Source organism: Silurus aristotelis, assembly GCF_946808225.1.
Source record: "Silurus aristotelis genome assembly, chromosome: 16".
Classification (NCBI taxonomy): Eukaryota; Metazoa; Chordata; class Actinopteri; order Siluriformes; family Siluridae; genus Silurus; species Silurus aristotelis.
In genome coordinates this window covers 23,927,044-23,946,411 of record NC_139589.1, presented here as the reverse complement: position 1 = coordinate 23,946,411, position 19,368 = coordinate 23,927,044, and the positions used below count along the sequence as shown (strand labels likewise).

The 19,368-nt window shown below is 38.8% G+C and overlaps 1 protein-coding gene across 1 annotated transcript; it reads right to left on the bottom strand.

Annotated features, from left to right (window-relative positions):
* Positions 1-238: 238 nt before the first annotated feature.
* st8sia3 (ST8 alpha-N-acetyl-neuraminide alpha-2,8-sialyltransferase 3) lies at positions 239-12,023 on the bottom strand. The gene is made up of 5 exons (XM_083563741.1): positions 11,677-12,023; positions 11,341-11,620; positions 8,571-8,693; positions 7,563-8,120; positions 239-6,189 (listed from the first exon to the last, which is right to left on the bottom strand). The coding sequence occupies exons 2-5, from the start codon at positions 11,580-11,582 to the stop codon at positions 5,907-5,909; spliced, it is 1,206 nt and encodes a 401-aa protein (XP_083419867.1). The 5' UTR covers positions 11,583-11,620; positions 11,677-12,023; the 3' UTR covers positions 239-5,906.
* Positions 12,024-19,368: the final 7,345 nt, after the last annotated feature.

Sequence of the window (19,368 nt, the reverse complement as noted above, 5' to 3'; positions counted from 1 at the left end):
ATTTGACGATAAATTAAAAAAAATTAATAAGGAAGTGTGTGAAACATAAACAGTAATTTGTCTAACACTTGTGTAAATATTGCATATGAATCAAGCGATCAGCATTTTGCAAACATATACAAGTTGTAAATTAAAGAAAAGAATACTTTTTTTTACTGAGAAAACGTTTGGTGTATTCAGATTTTATCATCAGAGGAGCAAAAGTCTCAGCCAATGTCTTGATTTCTTCAAATACATGATATTTATTTTTAATAGAGGTGTGTGTGTGTGTGTGTGTGTGTGTGTGTGTGTGTGTGTGTTTGTGTGTGTGTGTGTGTGTGTGTGTGTGTGTGTGTGTGTGTGTGTGTGTGTGTGTGCGTTTGTTTGTGTTTTAAATCAAATATTAAATTTTCTAAATATATGAACTACTTAAATGTTCTTATTTCAGCACACTTTAACAAAAGTCTTCATTCCCTCCAGCCTTCATTAATTCACTCCCTCAATACAGGGAAAGATTTTCTACTTAAAAAAAAAGAAGCCATAGCGCTAACGTTAGCTGCTAGCCACGTTAGCTTCCTAATGCTAGCGCTATGGATTCTTTAGCGTTTTCATGCATGCGCAAGACAAATGGTATTTCCGGTTTTCGGAGCGAGTCGCCACAGTGACACTGCGCTAACTCTCGTGTCTTTCACTGGAATTGTTGTGTATGTTTTCAAGTTTAAAGTGCGAAGCGAAGAATAAACAAACTTGCGGTCCGCCACTTAATACGTTCCTGAGGGAAGTCCGATTTTTAAATCTGTTCCTCACGTAAAAAGGATTGCATTCGGTACACGTGTATACAGAATTGAAAGCCCTGTACTGAGGGGTTTTGGTCTGAAAATGTGCACCGTTACACCCATAATATTTAATAATTAAATCATTAATTGGAACATATTTCCTCTGATGATTCTCCATTTCTGAATTGTCATCTTGCTACAAGATTATTTTGAATCTCTGTTTTTCTGGCTCTGAAATGAGGAGGAATATTTGTAATATTCATGAATTTTCGAATCAAACTCAAATTTATGTTGCTTCTTGGTCCTATTAAAAAATGTAGGGAGGCACAAATGTGTGCAGGCAACCGTATGTGTAGGTGAATAACTATGCGCTGTGTGGCGTGACGAGAAGATTTATCAGCATCGAGCTACACATCGCTGGTCGTTACAAATGGGGGGAAAAAAATGCATTTATGAATCAGAAGATAAAGATGACCGATACCATCCTGGATTCATCCACATACGCTCCAGTGATGTAGCAGTAACGATGAATATCTGTGCAGCCCTGTGCTGTGGTTTGAATTCGAAAGTTAGGATGCTTTTAAAAAAATCAGTGATCACGAGCACAAAATTCTGGAGAAATCAATATTACTGCATTGTACAGCATTGAAAATACAACAAGAGCTTCTATATTAGAGTCTTAAAAAATTTAATATATTTCCGTTGCGTTCATTCGTTTGTTTATTCAGAATCTGAAAAAAATAATGTAATTTTCTTATGGAATATATTTGATTTAATATTGAAGGCATAGAAAAGGATAAAAATTTTTTTTTTATTGTTTTTGAACCAAATCTATTCATTTCTTTATTCATTTGATCACAAAGTCATCAAAATATTATATTACCAACGGCTTAAAGTGCACAATATTTCCAATCTAACGTCGAATCCTTACCTGGAAGTCAAATGGAATAATATAATACAAACTGGAGCACCATATTCAGAGATTAAAGAGAATCTATTAGAACATGGGGTGGGACGGGGCAGGACGGGGGAGGACCTGGGGGTTTGGGGTTGTTTCCATCTGAACTTCTTGGAGTGAAGCTAGAATGTTGGATGAAGCCACTGATGGATTGTGCATATTGAGGCGTATTTTACATTTTGAGCAAAAAACATTTAACGTTAAAATTTTCATCATTTTTTGTTTTGTTTTTTTAACAAATGAACGCAATCGTACAGGGACACCAGAATTCACCTCAAAGACATTTAAACTAAAATGCTGTGTGTGTGTGTGTGTGTGTGTGTGTGTGTGTGTGTGTGTGTGTGAAAAAACAACTTTATTTCATTAAGATGGACTATGATGCTTTTTTGTGTGTTTAGTTTGTATATATATGTTGCTTGACCCCTCTGTTGCATTGATGCAGCAGGTTTTTTGCTTTACCTCTTCTAGAATGCCATTTCAAGACTTTTACTAACCCGTATTCACTGTACAGTGCACTACTTAGCGTTTTATTACATAATTGAGATTGAATTTTCTTGAGGAAAAGAACGCAAAGCATCAATAACAGCATGTTCATTCAGAAGGAGATTTGGAAGTCACCCAAATCATCGTGGGTTCCCCTTTTGAATCTGGTTCATCTCAAGGTTTTTCCCTCATTACATCCAGGGGAGTTTTTCCTTGGCACGGTTGCTCATGTCTTGCTATGGGGATAAACACACTTACATTTCAATACAAGTAAACTTTGTTCTATAATTATTGCATACTGCAAAGCTGCTTTGAGACAATGGCCATTGTTGAAAGTGCGATAGAAAGAAAATTGAAGTGAAGTCAAAAAACTAATCCTGTCAATAGAGTTTTCTAGAAAATCCTGTATGGTGTATACACAAGACATGAAATGCTCTGTTTGGAAAAAGTTAAATGAAGATTTTTCCTTTTATCGTCCCTAAAATTTATAGTAAAAATTATATTATTAAGTAAAACTTAAACAAAGGCAACACTTTGGTGCTTGGACCCCTTATATTAATTATTGTTTTCTGTCACTTTTATGGTTTTTTTTTTTTTTATTTTTTTTTTTTTTGCCACATAACAAGATCCATACTTGTATAATCCTCTCAATAATACATAAATATATTGTACACACACAGACGTACACGATGGAATTAATTTAGTTCTTCATTAGAAATGGATCTCATCCACATAAGGCTTTACAGCAGATCTTTTTGCATACAGACGTCTGGACACATGTACAAGTATAAATCTCACAAGCACATTCGAGATAACATTCAGATAACTGAGGGATTCCTACGAGATAATGACGGGTGGAGCAAAGGTTTCTAATTTACCTCACAGCCACAAATGGAGAAACAGGTTCCATCCAAATAGGGCTTTATGGCATATTCTGTCAAATCCAGTGTGGTGTACACAATATTGTTATATTGATCATCTTTTTTTTTCTTCATACAAGTTTACAACCAAACCCCAAAAAGCTTAAAAATATTATTATTATAATTATAATTTTTTATTAAAAGCAGTTCCTTTTTTTTAAATAAATATAGTGCATGGGGGGAGGGGGGGGGGGTTATTGATATGATTTACATTAATAATATTCCAGCTCCTTTTTGTTTAATGTCTGTTTTAGAAAAAATATATATATTATGTGTATTTATTACCCCTTTATAGTTAAATTTTTTTTGTTGTGACAGTACAATCCCCTCTGTCCTAAAAACGTACTGGCACTGGAGATTCCTTTGCGAAAATAAATATCTCCTTCCATATAAATGCATCTGCTGTATAACCGTTTTCCATAAAAATGTTTAGTTAGAACAAGAGCATCAATAATAATCTAAACGTCTGATTTGCAGACGCACTTCTGTCAGAGCTGCGGTTATAGGGAATGAGTCACCTTTTGACCGATCATATTTGAGTATTAAACAGCACTGGGGTGTAATAATCTTTATTAAATGTTACTCTGTTGATGATGACGTTGATTTATCAACTTGCTGATTAAGTCGCAATGGCATTTGATCGATTTATTAGATTTATTCACGCCGCAAATGCGACTCGATTGAAGACTCGCTTGAAGCCATGACGAATCCACATCACCTCTGCATAAACATTTATATTAAATATTAAACCTTTCAGACTATAATCCAGGAAATTGCTAGAAAAAAAAAAACCCTCCTCAGAAATCCTTTTCAGTTTCCCCTGAAGATCCGAGCAGCGTTCCTGTACACAAGCGGGATTTTTCCAACGCCCTTTTCCAGATCTTAGAGTAAGTTTGGCTTGGAATTTTTGTGTTGTAAATAAATCTGTTGCTATGTTAAGATATAACTGTGACGAGTGGTTTCATGTGAATGCGCCAATAAATCGCAGAGCAGGACGCTTAATAAGCGGACGAAATCCAATATGACTAAGCAGTGGAAAGCACTAAAATTAGCCTTGTGCAACTAATACTCGAACTTTTCCGATCTGTGTCGCATCAGTGTTTTTCCCAAAAGTACCAGCAGCTCTTTTAAAAAAAAATGACAATTCATTTGAAGGATTTCCGAAATGTCTGGGAGGAAATAGAGACTTCTGTGTGGTCTTTGGACGGTTGAGTGTAAACAGGGTTGAGAACTCTTTGTTGTATGAACCTTGAAGGGTTGAAGAACCATTAAAACCCCTGAGGCACTTATCAGAGTGGTGTGTAGTTTAAATGGGAAAGTCAAGACAAAGCCAGAAGGCCGGTTTTATGTCCTTGTAAAAAAAAAAAAAAACAACAACAAAAATCCAATCCCCTGAATACATCTCCATCTGCAAATCCTAAAATTCTGCCCTTTGACCTTCTAACCTCGACCTCTGACCTCTATAGGACACTAAGGGACTCTATGGGTTTGTGTCCATATGTCTGGAATTAGCGTTGCAGTTACATTCTGGATTAAGACCAAGGATCTCAAGGATCCCACTTTTATTCGGAAGCTTCACTGTGGAATAAAACATGGCAACGTCCTCGGCTTTTCGCATACAGACGTCGGGACACATGTACAATTCTCACACACACACACACACACACACACACACACACACACACACACACACACACACACACAATTCAAAATAACATTCTGATAACATTCATAACTGTGCAACGTTTCAGTAAATTCGCCATCGCAAAATAAAGCCATGTCTGTTTACATACTAACATTCTGGATTTTGACGGTGCGGTTAGTGAGATTTAAAGGTGTTTCTCAAACTGTTAATCATTTCCTAAAAAAACAAAAAAAACCTGATTTGCAATCCTGCCGTGCAGTGGATTTTGTATATTTATCTCATTTCATCAAAAGGCAAATCCTTAAGGATAATGACTGGGAATAGCAAAGGTTTTTCAGTCACAGGTTACAAATGGCTCTTAGAGTGACAGGACTGCCGTCCAATCAAAATCGTTAATCCCTGTCAGAATTTACAATCCATAGTCTACTGGATTCAACTTAAAACTTTCATTTCTTACAAACATCTCGTGTATATGACTGAGATTGTGTCGATCTACGGTATATGAAGCTATGCACACGTGTTGTACGGATGACGTGTATCTAGATGTTATGTAATTATTTATATGATTATGTGGTATATGTTTACATTCGTTTTTACATTCGTTAAAAAACAAACAAACAAAACAAAAAAACGCAAGCACACAAATCAATCATGTTAATCATGATCGTGTTTGTAATCCCAATTTAACGGCATTTGATCTTGAAGCGTTTCTCTGAATGTGTTCACTCACTTTTCACCTAAATATACAGAATGCTTTTACATGAGGGCGTCATTTTATTAATTATATTAGCCTTTGAAGCAAACAATGTCTCTTTCGTAGCGCTGCTTGGAATCAGTTCGGACTCGTGGCCTTGGTTTATTTGGTTGCTGGTCAAAGTCCAGTAGAAATAAACAAACACGTGATTGGATCTGTGTTCTCTAACAGCGAGTATGGCTGATGTACCTTTCATACAGTCGGTTTTTTTTAAAAGATTTTGTCATAAAATAAGCCTAAACTTTACTGATTGGCACTTGACATCATCAAGGCTAGCGTATATCATTATTTTAATATTATCTCAATATCCCCCGAAAAAACTGCTCCACATTCCAAATCTCCACATCAAATCCCGGCCTGTGACCCTTTTCCGACCTTTGGGATTGGACCTCTATGCGCAGTGGGAGAGACTCAGCTTGAGGACGCCCTCTGTGTGCATCTTGAACAGGAGCTTGAACTCAGTAGGTAGCTGGTGTGACTCCTGCCACTTGGTAGTGAACTTGGTGCCTTTTTTGTCATAGTAGTGGTAGGGCAGCTCCTTGCCTGTGTTCGGGTCCCAGCCAAAAGGCCAGAAGCCATACAGGTGAATCTGCTCACACAGAGACGAGGCCAGAGTGAACATCAGGATCCCCGTGCTTAGGCGTTTCGGGGAGAGCTGCTTCGTCTTCCAGTACCTGCAAAACCAGCACAGGTGCATGATGGGATCAAAATGGATCACATGACATAATTTTCGCTCGTAATTTGCTTTTTAGAATTTTTTTTTTTTAGTTTGCAAAGGATTTATTGAAGATATTGATCGCTGTTTTAAATAAAATCACACAAAAGTGTAGTGTGATATACAATAAGCTGCAATATAATCAATAAACCTTTTATTGTCATATAATTAAGCCAGAGTTTCTGTCTAAAAAACAGACAGACAAAGGAAGAAAAGAGACACCAAGAGGGTCCATGAGAGAGAGAGAGAGAGAGAGAGAGAGAGAGAGAGAGAGAGAGAGTGAGAGAGAGAGAGAGAAGAATCGATTAAGAGAATTGGAGAGGCGTTGCTGAATGGAGCCCCGTCGAGGTTTATGAAGAGGGGCTTAACCATGCTGGCCACCAGAAATACCTCACTGCACTGTAATCTCCTCCAATCCCATTAAAGTGGCACAATCACTGCCTTTAAGACGCTCTGATAGGTCTAAGACACCTTAAGAGTATAATGTTGAATGTAATGTAATAAACATTGGTGCAGAAACATGATGTACACAAGCACCTACGTCCTGATAGGGAATATCGTGATTTTGGGGAAAAACTACTTTTCAAAAAGATAAAAGGGCAAAAAAAGACCACCAATCCTTAACAATCTGCACTTTTGTTGTTCGGTGTAATGCTTTTTTTTCGGGACCGATGTCGTTTTTTGGGTTATGTTTTTATACAGTCAAGTATTTATTATTTTTTTGTAAGGTAAAGAGTCATTTTAAATGTAACCAGAAAAAAAAATTGTTATGGGAGACATATTTTATCTTATTTTTTCAGTCTTTGCATGAGATATAAATGTACTGTGGTGTGTATCATTGGGATGTACTGTGGTATCATCATTTGGTACATCCATGATCTTCTACATATTCTTCCAATCTTTATACACTGAATAGATGAAAGTATTGTGGCACCTGACCACAACTGTATAAGATTGTTTTAGGATGCAGCATGAAATGCTCCCTTCACTTGAACTAGGAGAGCCAAAACTTTTCTAGCATGGCAATGTTCCTGTGCACAAAGCCAACTCCATAAAGATCTGCTTTACATGGGATGGAGTAGAAGGATCTCCTGCTATAGAGCTCCAAACTTATTAACTTATTATACATCAATACCTACATTTACAAACAACCTTGTGTCTGAATGAACCTCCACAAATTTCCACAAAATCTCAAGCACATAGCAATCTTATGGTCAGGTGTTCAGGAACTTCTCTCCATATAGTTCATAATCTATTGTTTGTGTGTGTGTGAAAGAAATAGATAAAGATCCAGTCAGAATGCAATGCACACCAGTATCATGAATGGCTCACCTGTTCACATACTGCATGATGTTCCCAGGCCAGGCTAGTTGAACCCGGAGCTGACCCCGGTGCTCCACAAAGAAGTCCACCAGCGTGCGGGTGACCGTGGCTGAGGTGTGGAAGAAAAAGGCTGGAATCCACAAGATGGCTCCGTCCAGCTTTTTCAAGCTCAGGAAGAAGTTGTTTCGGTCTTGGATGGTGAGAAGGTTGTTATAGTACTTCTCCAGGATGCTGGGATTGAAGGTCGTGAGGTTTGTGCGACGGCCCACGTCCCTGCGGAAGACCTCGGTGGGTGCGAAGTTGCAGCGGAAGACGAAGTCGTAGGCGTCGATGGCGGCGCCGCATCGGCTACCTGTCAGGATCCCGCTGTTTCCCACTACAGCGCACGTGTTGTAGCGCTTGTTAAGGATGGGCGACGAGTCAGGCAAGAGGGAACGGAAGTTCTCGCCAATAGAGAAGACGTATTTATGACTGGAGTAGTCGTAGTGCATCAGCTGACCCACACGGACGCTGCTCTTGGTCAGAGTAAAGTTACGGGGCACGTCAATGTACTGGGCAATCTCTTTACTGCAAAACACACAGCATCACTAACATCATTAGATTTGGGTACACTTTGGATATTGATCAGAATAGCATGCTCAAATCAGGAATTGTAAGAAGGTCCTCAAGTATCCGGAAATTATATTTCTGTCCAATCCTACTAAATAGTTGAAGTCAAATAGTTCAACTTTACGCACAAAAAAAGTCCATTATTGCTGTGAAAAAGGTCATTTATAGTGCAACTCTAAATACGGTATGCTCAATAGTTTGTTAAGCGAAAACATTAGACTGTTTTTGTTACTCCAGGTCTTCAGGAACATTGGTGTTTATTTGGTTGGATGTGTTCTACTTTTAAAAAACCTTTGAAACTTCTCAGATGTTTCATGCATTGATAAATAATAGTGTGTGCATGGCTTTGTATTATGTATGGCTTCCACTAGAACATATCCACAGTCCTGATGATGCACAATGCTTTACCTTTGCTCTAAATAGCCCGTCTTATTGAACTTCCACTTGGACGAATTCTCCTGTAGGTTCTCATTCAGGGCATTGTTCAGGGGTGTAAATGCTGGGTCAAGAAACTTCATTGCCAGTTGGGATCTACAGAAAAGAAAAAAGTGGGAAAATAGCATGAACAAAAATTAGGTCTAAGTAGGGGGCAGCTGGTCAGTGGGGGAAACAGGAAAATAGAGTTTCCGTTCCATTTCACAGGAAGACCCAGTCCTGATGTCACAGCGGTGGCAGCTGCTGAAAGTAGCTCAGATCAATGCCACCCCATCAGCCCCAGCGCCAATCCCCCCTGCCTCGGGCAGTCGATGGCCATTCTAATTAAACTGCCTCTTTTTAGACTTCAGACTTGGTCAGTTACTCAGTCTCACTCGTTAAGAGCTTGTACTGGTTTATTAGTAAGGTTATTAAGGCGGCTGTCTCAGAACTTGACAGAAAAAGGAGAAACATCTGAGGAATACAGCAATCTGAGAACATGCAAGACTAACCAGTGTCGCTGTTCAGGACATTCTGTATGATGTGGCTGGAGTATTTATGAAAAAGAATGCTACGGTGAGGTCAACAAAACACCCAAGTGTGACGGCAGATGGTCCAAGCCTTTTTGTTTCCCTCCTTCCAACCCTCCCATTATCCATTCCTCCTGCAAAGCAACTCACTACATGCTTCAGCAAAATAGCTCCCATTTTATAACCTGGATGCAACAAAAACCGCTGGCAGGAAATTTGATCTGCTATGAGAGTAAATCAGGACCAGGGACAGCTCCTTGGGCTTTCTTGATCAGATAGATGAGTTTTATAATCTGTCACATTCTACGAGTTTTACAAGCCTCTCGAAAAGAAACAAAAACACACCTTTGAGAATGGCTTAAGAGGAATTTCTGTTTACCACTGCTTCAGAGATTTTGTGTCCTAAAGTTCCTGTTTATTATGTATAGAGGTCCAGTGAGAAGCACCATCCCCTTACTGCTCCAGATCTCTGGTTTCTCCTGAGCCTGGTCTCTGTAATAGATCGATGTTTGATACAGTATGAATTCCCACCTCAAGCCAGTGTTCAGGCAGGAGAAAGTGAATCCACCAAGCTGTACTCTTTCTCATCACTGAGCTAGTTGCATTCTTTTTTTTTTTTTTTACCAATGCACTTTGGTTTATCTTTAACTGTTTTTTTTTTTATGTCATGCTTTAAAAGGTGCATCAGTGGTCCTTATAATCCAATAATGTACACTATTTTATGGTGACAAAAACATGCTCAAGAAAAAAGCTTACTCTTAATGGTACCAGAACACAGGTACCAGTTATACTATATAGTTTATTTCCCAGTTACCAAATGTGATTTCAAACAGCATAAGTAAGAAAAGTGTTTTAATTTCAGGCTTGTACCTGTTAGTTTGGTTTGAAGCTCCACCCCACAATCTTAATTGACCTGTAGAGTATCTATAATATGTCTAACACTTATTCTGGACTAGAGGTTTTATATATTTTTTATAACGTCTTCTTGCTTCTCTGACTTAATACCCATTTACTAAAGAAAGAACATTAAAAAACATGTTTGTTTGATTATGTTTTTATACACCATTTGGCCAAAAAAATATTGAGATGAAGACATAAAGATTCAGCAACAATAGATGTAACTTTCGGTGGTGGATTGGCAGCTTGGTGAATTCAAGTGAACCATCATTCATTATTATTTAGTGATTAATTTTGCAATTGTATAGAATGTCTTTGGAGCCGCTAGCATTGAATTTTCTCTTCAGTTGAACAAAAGACCCAGAACTGTTCCAGCATAGCAATGTGCAAGAATGCAGCTCCATGGAGAAATGGTTGACATGGAATATGAGTGTGACCAAAAACATTCAGAACACTTTTGGGATAAATGTTAACACTGACTGCACCCCAGGCCTCTTCACCTCACCTACATCCGTACCTGACTTTACTTACAGCCTTGGGTCTGAAGAGCACAAATCTCTACAAAATCTAGTGGAAGATCTTTCCAGAAGAGTGGAGGAAACTATAAAGGAAAATGGGGACTAAATGTTAAACAGGATGGTTAAAAGCAACACATACCAATCTTATGGTCAGGTGTCCACAATCATGTGTTCATATAGTGTATCCTAAAGTAAGTAAACCAATTAGCGCATGCATTTCGATAAAAATATAAAAGCATATAAAATTAATTTTCCAAGTTTTTACACAGTGTAAGTAGTTTGGATATTGAAATTATCAGCATCAACAAAGCCCTACTGTAACCAAAAATAAACAAACAAACAAAACATTTGTTTGTTTGCACAATTGATGCTACTGAAGTCTTTTCTTTTACTCCATAGCAACTCTTCTTGGTCTGAAACGTTATTAAAAATCTGTTTGTTTGTTTTTTGCATCTGCTATAAGAGCTGCTTCGTCATTGCTATGCAATGATTTTTTTTGGTGCGTTTAGTGCGCATGCGCATTGATACAGCCGGTTACTGTACCATGAAACCGAGGCCCTATTTTGGGAAAAAAAAATCTCAGCCAGTGACATTGACAACCATGCATTTGAGTTGAAAATGATGATGCTGGGACTTAATTAATCGTGTAAATTAATTACTAGGTATATATGAGCTAATAAATAAAAGTAAAAAAAAAAATGCACTAGTGTGGATATTTCTGATGGTTATGTAAGACAGCATTAACGATTCCAAAAGGTGTGATTCAGTCCCGCAGGTGTTCACGCATGGCTTCACTCTCTAACGCTCTCACTCACTCACCTGAAGCCCGTGTGGAACATGTACATCCGCGGCCCGCCGCCGCCGCCGCCGATCGGATACTTAGGGGCCGTGAAGATGGCGTCCTTCTTTATGGACACGTAGCTGATGAGTGAGAGGATGAGCAGAGCCACGCTGAACATGACCAAGCCCAGGGCGCTGAGGATGCGCACCATGATGCCCTTGCTCTCATTCCAAGGAAAACAGGATGGATTGAACGCGACGACGCCGATGCATGCATGCATTCATACGCAAAAAGATTAACAACGAAAGAAAGAAAGAAAGAAAGAAAGAAAGAAAGAAAGAAAGAAAGAAAGAAAGAAAGAAAGAACGAACGAACAAATGCGCACAAGTCTACGGTAAACCCCGCATCATCACGCAGGATGTCGGACGCGCGCGCGATGGAGGCGATGCTGCGGTGACGGAGAGATGCTCGCGTTCTCCTCGCGCTCCCTCCCGGTGCGAACTCGTGCACCGAGCTGCCATCGCGGACCTCTCCGGTTAAGCAACGGGACTCGGGTGGGGGCAAAAAAGCGCAAGGCTTTTCGGGGTTTTTAATTAATGCACTCTGGTGGATACTTAAAGGAGACCCGACCTGGAAAAGAAACAGCAGGAATGAAGAAATCGGTGAAAACGGAGCACCGGAAGCACTGGCTGATTTGCTAAGCTTTGCAGCGTTGCATAGATGATACAGTCTCAGATCTTACTGTACCAATCTGCGTTTGTTCCTGTTCTTGTTGCTAGGGTGGTTTCATCAACTGGGCATGTTGGGTACCTTTTTCTCTACAAAGTATTACTTCAAGTTTAATGCATTACAAAATCTATATATATAGAAATATACATGCACAATGCATTAAAAATAAAGCAAAAATGCATGGATGTAAACCATGAAGCACATAAATATCAAATATAAATATATCATACCAAACAACTCATACTCAAAGTCTTCACCAGTTACACCTCAACCCCGACCAGGACACCCCTACCCCCATCTCATCCAGCAGGTATCGTAACACTGCCTCCTTCAACATTCTTCATGAAAGGCAAAATCTGCATCAAGTCCTGATCCGATCCAGTCCACCGATCATAAGCATTCTGTACGGAAAGCCAAATGTCTGGATCAAAACGCATCATTCAGATCTTCCACAAAACCAAAAGTGGCTTTACAAACCAACATTCTCTACCAAACACCATCATTTATTATTAAATACCAAAATTCTCACATCTGACATCATGATTCAACACGAACAATCTCCAAAAACCCCAAATTCCACCACTAAATACTACCAATCTCTATTAAACACCATCCTATATAATTAAAAACTAACATTTACAATCAAACACTAAAATTCTCCATCAAACATTCTCATTATGTATTCTTATATCTACCATCATGGTTCAACACCTACATTCTCCACCATCCACCAACATTCATCTTAAATCACCAACATTCTCCATCAACTACCAACATTCATCTTAAATCACCAATATTTTCCATTGAACATCAACATTCATCATTAAACCCCAACATTCTTATATCTAACATCATGAGTTAACACCAAAATTCTCAAACAACCACCGATATTCACCACGAAATACAACCAATCTCTATTAAACACCAACATCATTTTCCATGAACACCATTCTCATATCTTACAGCATGGTTCTACACCACAATTCTCAACAAATTACAGATATTCACCATAAGACACCAACGTTCTCCATCAAACGCCACCATTCACTATCAAAGACCTTCCTTTACCATCGTTCACAAACATTCTCCATCAAACACCATTGTTTATCTTTAAACACCAAAACTCTCCAGCAACCACCAATATTCACCACCAGATACCACCAATCTCTTTTAAACACCAACCCCCCCCATTAAACACCAGCCATGATTAACAATTAAAAGCCAACATTTTTCATCCAACACCAACATTCTCCATCTAACACCATCATCATGAGCCAACACCAAAATTCTCTAACAACCACCAACATTCACCACAAAAGACCACCAACAATAACATCAAAATCCTCTATAAAATCCCAAAAACAATCACTAACCAAACACCAATTATTTAACACCCAACACCCACATTCCACAACACCTTTATTTATAATCAATAACCAACATTTGAAAAACAATCTGACTTTGGAAAATAAAGAATGTGAATAAAGGAAGAAAAGTCACAGAAATGTTTAAAAATCAAATTACAGAATTATACCGTTAATTTCCTGATGATTTCCTAACCAGGAATTAGTCCCATAACACAGAGGAACATTAAAACCCCAGTTTCAGGTGCATGGTGTAGGTTCTACTCGAAACCTGTCAGTCTTTTAATTCCATTCATATCTATTACCAGTATCGTTATTAATATCACCGCACAGTGAGCGCGTACAGTGTCGAATTGTCCGGCTTTAACAAAAAGCTTTATGTGTAATTAACAATCTCACTGCAATGGTAGAGTTAACAACATCAATAAAAATAATTAGAGAAGACAAAGAGCGGCCCATTTTGCTGCTGTGTTCAGCGCTGTGTTGTGTAGCTGCATTAACGGTCGGCCATGCTTGGAGGGATCTGTCAGATTCTCTCTCCCGCTGCTTAATGGGCTGGAAGAATGCAAGCCAATCAAAGCCCCATGAATCTCCCATTAGCCCATTTAGGTTAATGACCTGGCCAAGAAGTGCTTTGGCCAAAACTAAGCTAATCACATGAGACAGTTTGTTTTTTATTTTTTTGCCGCTACATGAGGTTGTGCGTGGTAGCGAGCTACACTATGTCCTTATGCCAGTATGTATGTTAATTAGCAGTTTCCATGACATTTTACAGTTTCAACCAATATGGACATTAAATATGAGAAGTGTAAAAAAAATAAAAAATTAACTTATGACCAATCAGATTGGAGAATTATAGAGTATTATTGCGACTCTATTCTTACTTGTGTTAGAGTTCAACTCCCTCCAAAAGCTTGTTTTGTTCTTTTAATATCAGTATACTGAACTCTTACACACACACACACACACACACACACACACACACACACACACACACACACACACACACACACACACATTAAAAATTGTGTATGACCTTTGATGAAACTCGAATAAATATTATTTAAATGTTGAGCACCACTGATGATCTGAATACTCAATAAATCACCAGTTGACATCAAGCCTGTGTCTGGGCAGATGAGGTTTAGCTTCAAAGGAGCATGAAATTAAAGCCAGAGTGTAGAAAAGTTTCTCTGGCTTTTAGAAAATGCAAAAAAAAAATCTGAAGTTCACAATCTGAAGTGTTCTGTCAAACGGCTCGAGTGTAACTCTGAGAGCTTCACAGCAAGCTGATGAGGAAATGTGGATAAAACCACAACATGGTGGGGAAACGTGGACGGATTATTTTTGTGTTCATTTGTGCAGTAAGGTATATACTTTTGTTTAGAATATTGCCAAGAATATTAATTTAGTAAAAGTCTGTTTTCAGAAATCAGTGTTTTGTCTACCCAAAAGCCGTGTTAGTCTTGTGTTTATTTTATGCCTTTCCAACCCCTTTGACCTCTGGAGGTTCATTATAGTTGGGGAAACTCAGTGGCAGCAGGTAGCGAAAAAAAAGCATGAGTATCAATCTTCTGTGAATGGAGAGAGAGGAAGATAGAGAGAGAGGGTTAATACAGTATGAGCTATGGGGCATTGCGGCACAGGACGAGGCCTTGAGTCTGAGTCATGTTCGGGCTAAACGGTGGCCATTTTGACGGGATGTGGGCGAGATGAATAGCAGCGTTAGCAGAGGACATGGACCTGGGGTTTTTGATATATGGCCTAGAGGTCAGTGGCTTAGAGAGCTACATATCTGTGCTTTGTGTGTGTGTGTGTGTGTGTGTGTGTGTGTGTGTGTGTGTGTGTGTGTGTGTGTGTGTGTGTGTGTAGGGTGGTGTGTAAGTTGCTCATGCTGGACGAGGAGAACCGTGGTTGCTAGGCAATGGGTTGACCAGGGAGCCTTGGCCTGATTGGAGCTGCATTGGATCAATTTCCGCACGGTGGAGCTGACCAGTATCAATCACACACACACACACACACACACACACACACACACACACACACACACACACACACACACACACACACACACACATTTATTAGGAGAGTTCTGCAGAGAGTGAGAGAGAGAGATGAAGCTACACTGCCATAAATCTCAGCATGCAGACAGCTTTGCATTGTGCTCTTGTCAATGTCAAAACTGAGCTGAAATGGATTGATGGTTGGACAATAGTGTGTTGAGTCTGAATGCTGTGCTGCCAGCTGCCAATTATTATCCTCAACTCTGTAAACCTCAATATTCAGAAAAATGTAGAGGGGAGAATTCATAACACCAACCTCAATATTCAGAAAAATGTAGAGGGGAGAATTCATAACACCAACCAACATCAAACCGAGGGGGTAATTGTGTGTACTTGGTGTTAAAAAGAATTTAATCTAGAAAACCTGTCAGAGAGAAATATTTTGTTGTCCACTGCACCTAAAATCTAACAATAAGAACAGTTGAGGCAGTTACCAGTTAACACAAACACTATATGGGGAAAGGTTTGTGCACACCACTGAAACCAGTACATTACACCGTTGTGTTTTTTTCCAGAAGGTCTCTATCCTGAAGCTCTACTATTCCCTTAAGAAGCTTAACCCTGTTCCAGCATGACAGTGTCCATGGGCACAAAACGAGCTCTAAGAAAACACCATTTGAAAAAAATTGGAGAAGAAGAACATTAGTGTTCTGCAGCCTCGCCCTCAACTCTACCGAACACCTTTGGTACGAAATAAAACTAGAACCTGCTGGACATCTTAACATCAGCTCCTGATCCCACTCATGCTCTTGTGGCTAAATAAACACAGACGTGTTCCCAGAAGAGTGGAGCAGGCAAGGAGAACTAACTCTGGAATGGGAAGTTCAAATCTAAACACATGGCTGTGATAGTCTGGTGTCCACAAACCTTTGGATTAAAGACACAACCATTCACATAAACCACGGTACACCATACACCAATGCTGACTGTAAAAACACCAAGACTCTTCATCAGCACCATCATTTTTAATTCTCATCTTGAAACAAGGGTTCCTCAGGGCTTCTTTGGATAGTTATGGATTTTTAGCTTCTAAAATGCACTTGGAGCACTCATTGAAATAAAAAAGCACACCACTGTAGGTTCTCAATAGAACCATCAAACAGATGGAAGGCTTCCGTGGAATAAATCAAAGGACCTATAACAGTTCTTTTCCCAAAACTATTTTCCACAACCATTTTCCATTTTTCCCTCAGGGTATTTTTTGTCTAGCTTCCTTAAAAAGCTCTTAGGAGGCTCCTTAGAATCCTCTTTGAAAGTAAAACCCTCTGTTGATAGATTCCACATCAATCTTTTTCCCTGAGGAACAAATTGAAGAATTTTGAGTGTAAATCTCTGTCAAATGTCAATAATCTCATCATTCACATCACATCAATCAACAACATACACAAGTAGAAAACAGGGTTCCTCAGAGATTTTTCTGGAGAGTTTCCATAGCTTCTGAATGAACTCTCTTTGGAAAACTGTCTGAAATGCATCATCATCAGAAAAGGCTCCTATTGACAACAGAGCAAAAGACCTCCAACAATAATAAAGATGGCCAGCTTCCATCTTGTCCATTAATTTTTTTTTTTTTGTTTGGATACTTTAGGACTCTTCACGAAACAATTCCACATGGAAGCCTCTCTGAAAAGGAAATCCTCTGTCGCAAGGTTCTATATAAAGCCTTTGAGGATTTTTCCTGATGGAAAAAATCTGAAAATCCTTCAAGGTCCTGAATTTCATTAAAGACAAAAAGAGTTACCATCAGACCCCAGTAATCTTAAGAACATCATTCACAAACATACACATTTAGGTTCTTCAGGGGTTCTTCAGGGATTTTAAAATTAGACAGTTTGCAGTAAATCCTTTAATTTTATGATCATTTCATTACTCCATTCACCATTAAACAGCAAGATTCAGAAACATCTACCATCATACAGAAGTTTTCTGGATAACTACAGGTTCCTTGCTAGTTCTACATGGAATGCCATAATTGTAAGAGAAATCCACAGCACATCAGACATTTATCAAACACAATCAAATGCTTTTTCAAACACAGACATTTCATTAAAAGAAACATTTTTCATTATCGTCTGTGGAATGTGTAAAACCATTCATTCATCCATCTATCCATCCATCTATTCATCCATCCCTCAATAAAACCATCCATTCGTCCATCCACCCAACCATTCACAATGCCATCCATCCATCCATCCATCCATCCATCCATCCATCAATCCATCCATCCATCCATCCATAAATAAAACCATACATCTATTTCATCCATCCATCCATCCATCCATCCATCCATCCATCCATCCATCCATCCATCCATCCATCCATCCATCAATCAATCCATCAATCCATTCACAAACCATCCATTCATCCATCCATCCATCCATCCATAAATAAAACCATACATCTATTTCATCCATCCATCCATCCATCCATCCATCCATCCATCCATCCATCCATCCATCCATCAATCAATCCATCAATCCATTCACAAACCATCCATTCATCCATCCGTCCATCCATCCATCCATCTATCCATCCATCCATAAATAAAACCATTCATCTATTTCATCCATCCTTCCATCCATCCATCCATCCATCCATCCATCCATCCATCCATCCATCCATCCATCTACCAAAAAAATACAATTCATCTAATACTACATTCTGCTACTATCTAAAGAAGTTAAATCAGTTTTCTTATACCGTTTGCTCTCCTCTCTCTCTCCCTCTCTCTCTCTCTCTCTCTCTCTCTCTCTTTCTCTCTCTCTCTCTCTCTCTCTTTCTCTCTCAACTCAGAGGCCTGAAGCCCAAATTGTCATCCTGGATGAATAAGTACTACTCTCCCAGCAAGTGTCGCTCATCAAAAGCAGACAAAATTATATCACATTGACTGCATATTTTACCTCGTCTCGAAAAAAAAAAAGTAATCAGTGTCTTTATGGGCTGTTGGTCCCGATCCAAGAGTTCCCCAAAGTGCTGTAGTTGCAGCAGTGCCTGTCGTCTCAGCCTCCCAAACGGTTCCATGCAATTAAACCTGAGAACGAGCAAAAGCCAGTCTGGAATACATAATTGTATCGTTTTATCACCATCCCGCGAGCTGTTTCACTGGCAGACGACTCTGTCCAGGTTTACAATATTCAACCTGAGCTCTTAATATATTCAGATGGTGTCTCCTGTGGACCATGTTCCACGTTTACTGTCCTTATCTTATCTTATCTTATCTTATCTTATCTTATCTTATCTTATCTGCTCGGACCTACAGTATTGCTCTTGGGGTCGCAGCACCTTTAACATGCAAATGTCTGCGTTACAATTACACTTGTGTAACATCTAATGGTTTTATTTAGTATTATGTTTTATGTCTAAAATTATTTCCACTCCCATCCCAATCCTGTAATGTCAGTTTTTTCTATATCGTTCAACTGATTTTAATTTCTACAAAATTTTCCCATCTGGTGCATTTGATCTTTGTTGTGATATCAGTTGACGTCTTTCTTCTTGACCAGGTCACTTTTGTCTCAATGAGTATTATCCTGCTTAAAAAAGAATATTAACTAAGATCTTTTAGAAGAATTTTAATTCGAGGAGCAATTTCAGGGGTCCAAGCATTATTGACTCATGTAATCACTTGATATATACTAATTCTAATTAATTAACTATACTAATTAATATAGACTGCTGGATTAAATCCTAGTAATTATTTGGACGTAACCAGAACATGAAAGAATGGTTTTGCAATTTCTAAGCTTCTGTATTCAAATGTTTATGTTGTAAATTTACACAGAATACCCATAGATGGTATGGTATAACGTAAGATGCCTCTGTGTTTACAATTTTATGTTTTACCCAGAGATCAGACATTTTACTGTGGCCTCATTACCTTCAACCAACTACATCAAACCCCCCCAGAGGG

Bases quoted from the DNA above. Each gene is read 5' to 3' on its own strand.
- st8sia3 (XM_083563741.1), bottom strand. From the start codon at position 11,582: ATGCATGCATGCATCGGCGTCGTCGCGTTCAATCCATCCTGTTTTCCT. The intron at 8,121-8,570 runs GTAAAGCATTGT...TGTGTTTTGCAG, and splicing joins ACGGGCTATTTAGAGCAAAG to TAAAGAGATTGCCCAGTACA. The intron at 6,190-7,562 runs GTGAGCCATTCA...CTGGTTTTGCAG, and splicing joins ATCATGCAGTATGTGAACAG to GTACTGGAAGACGAAGCAGC.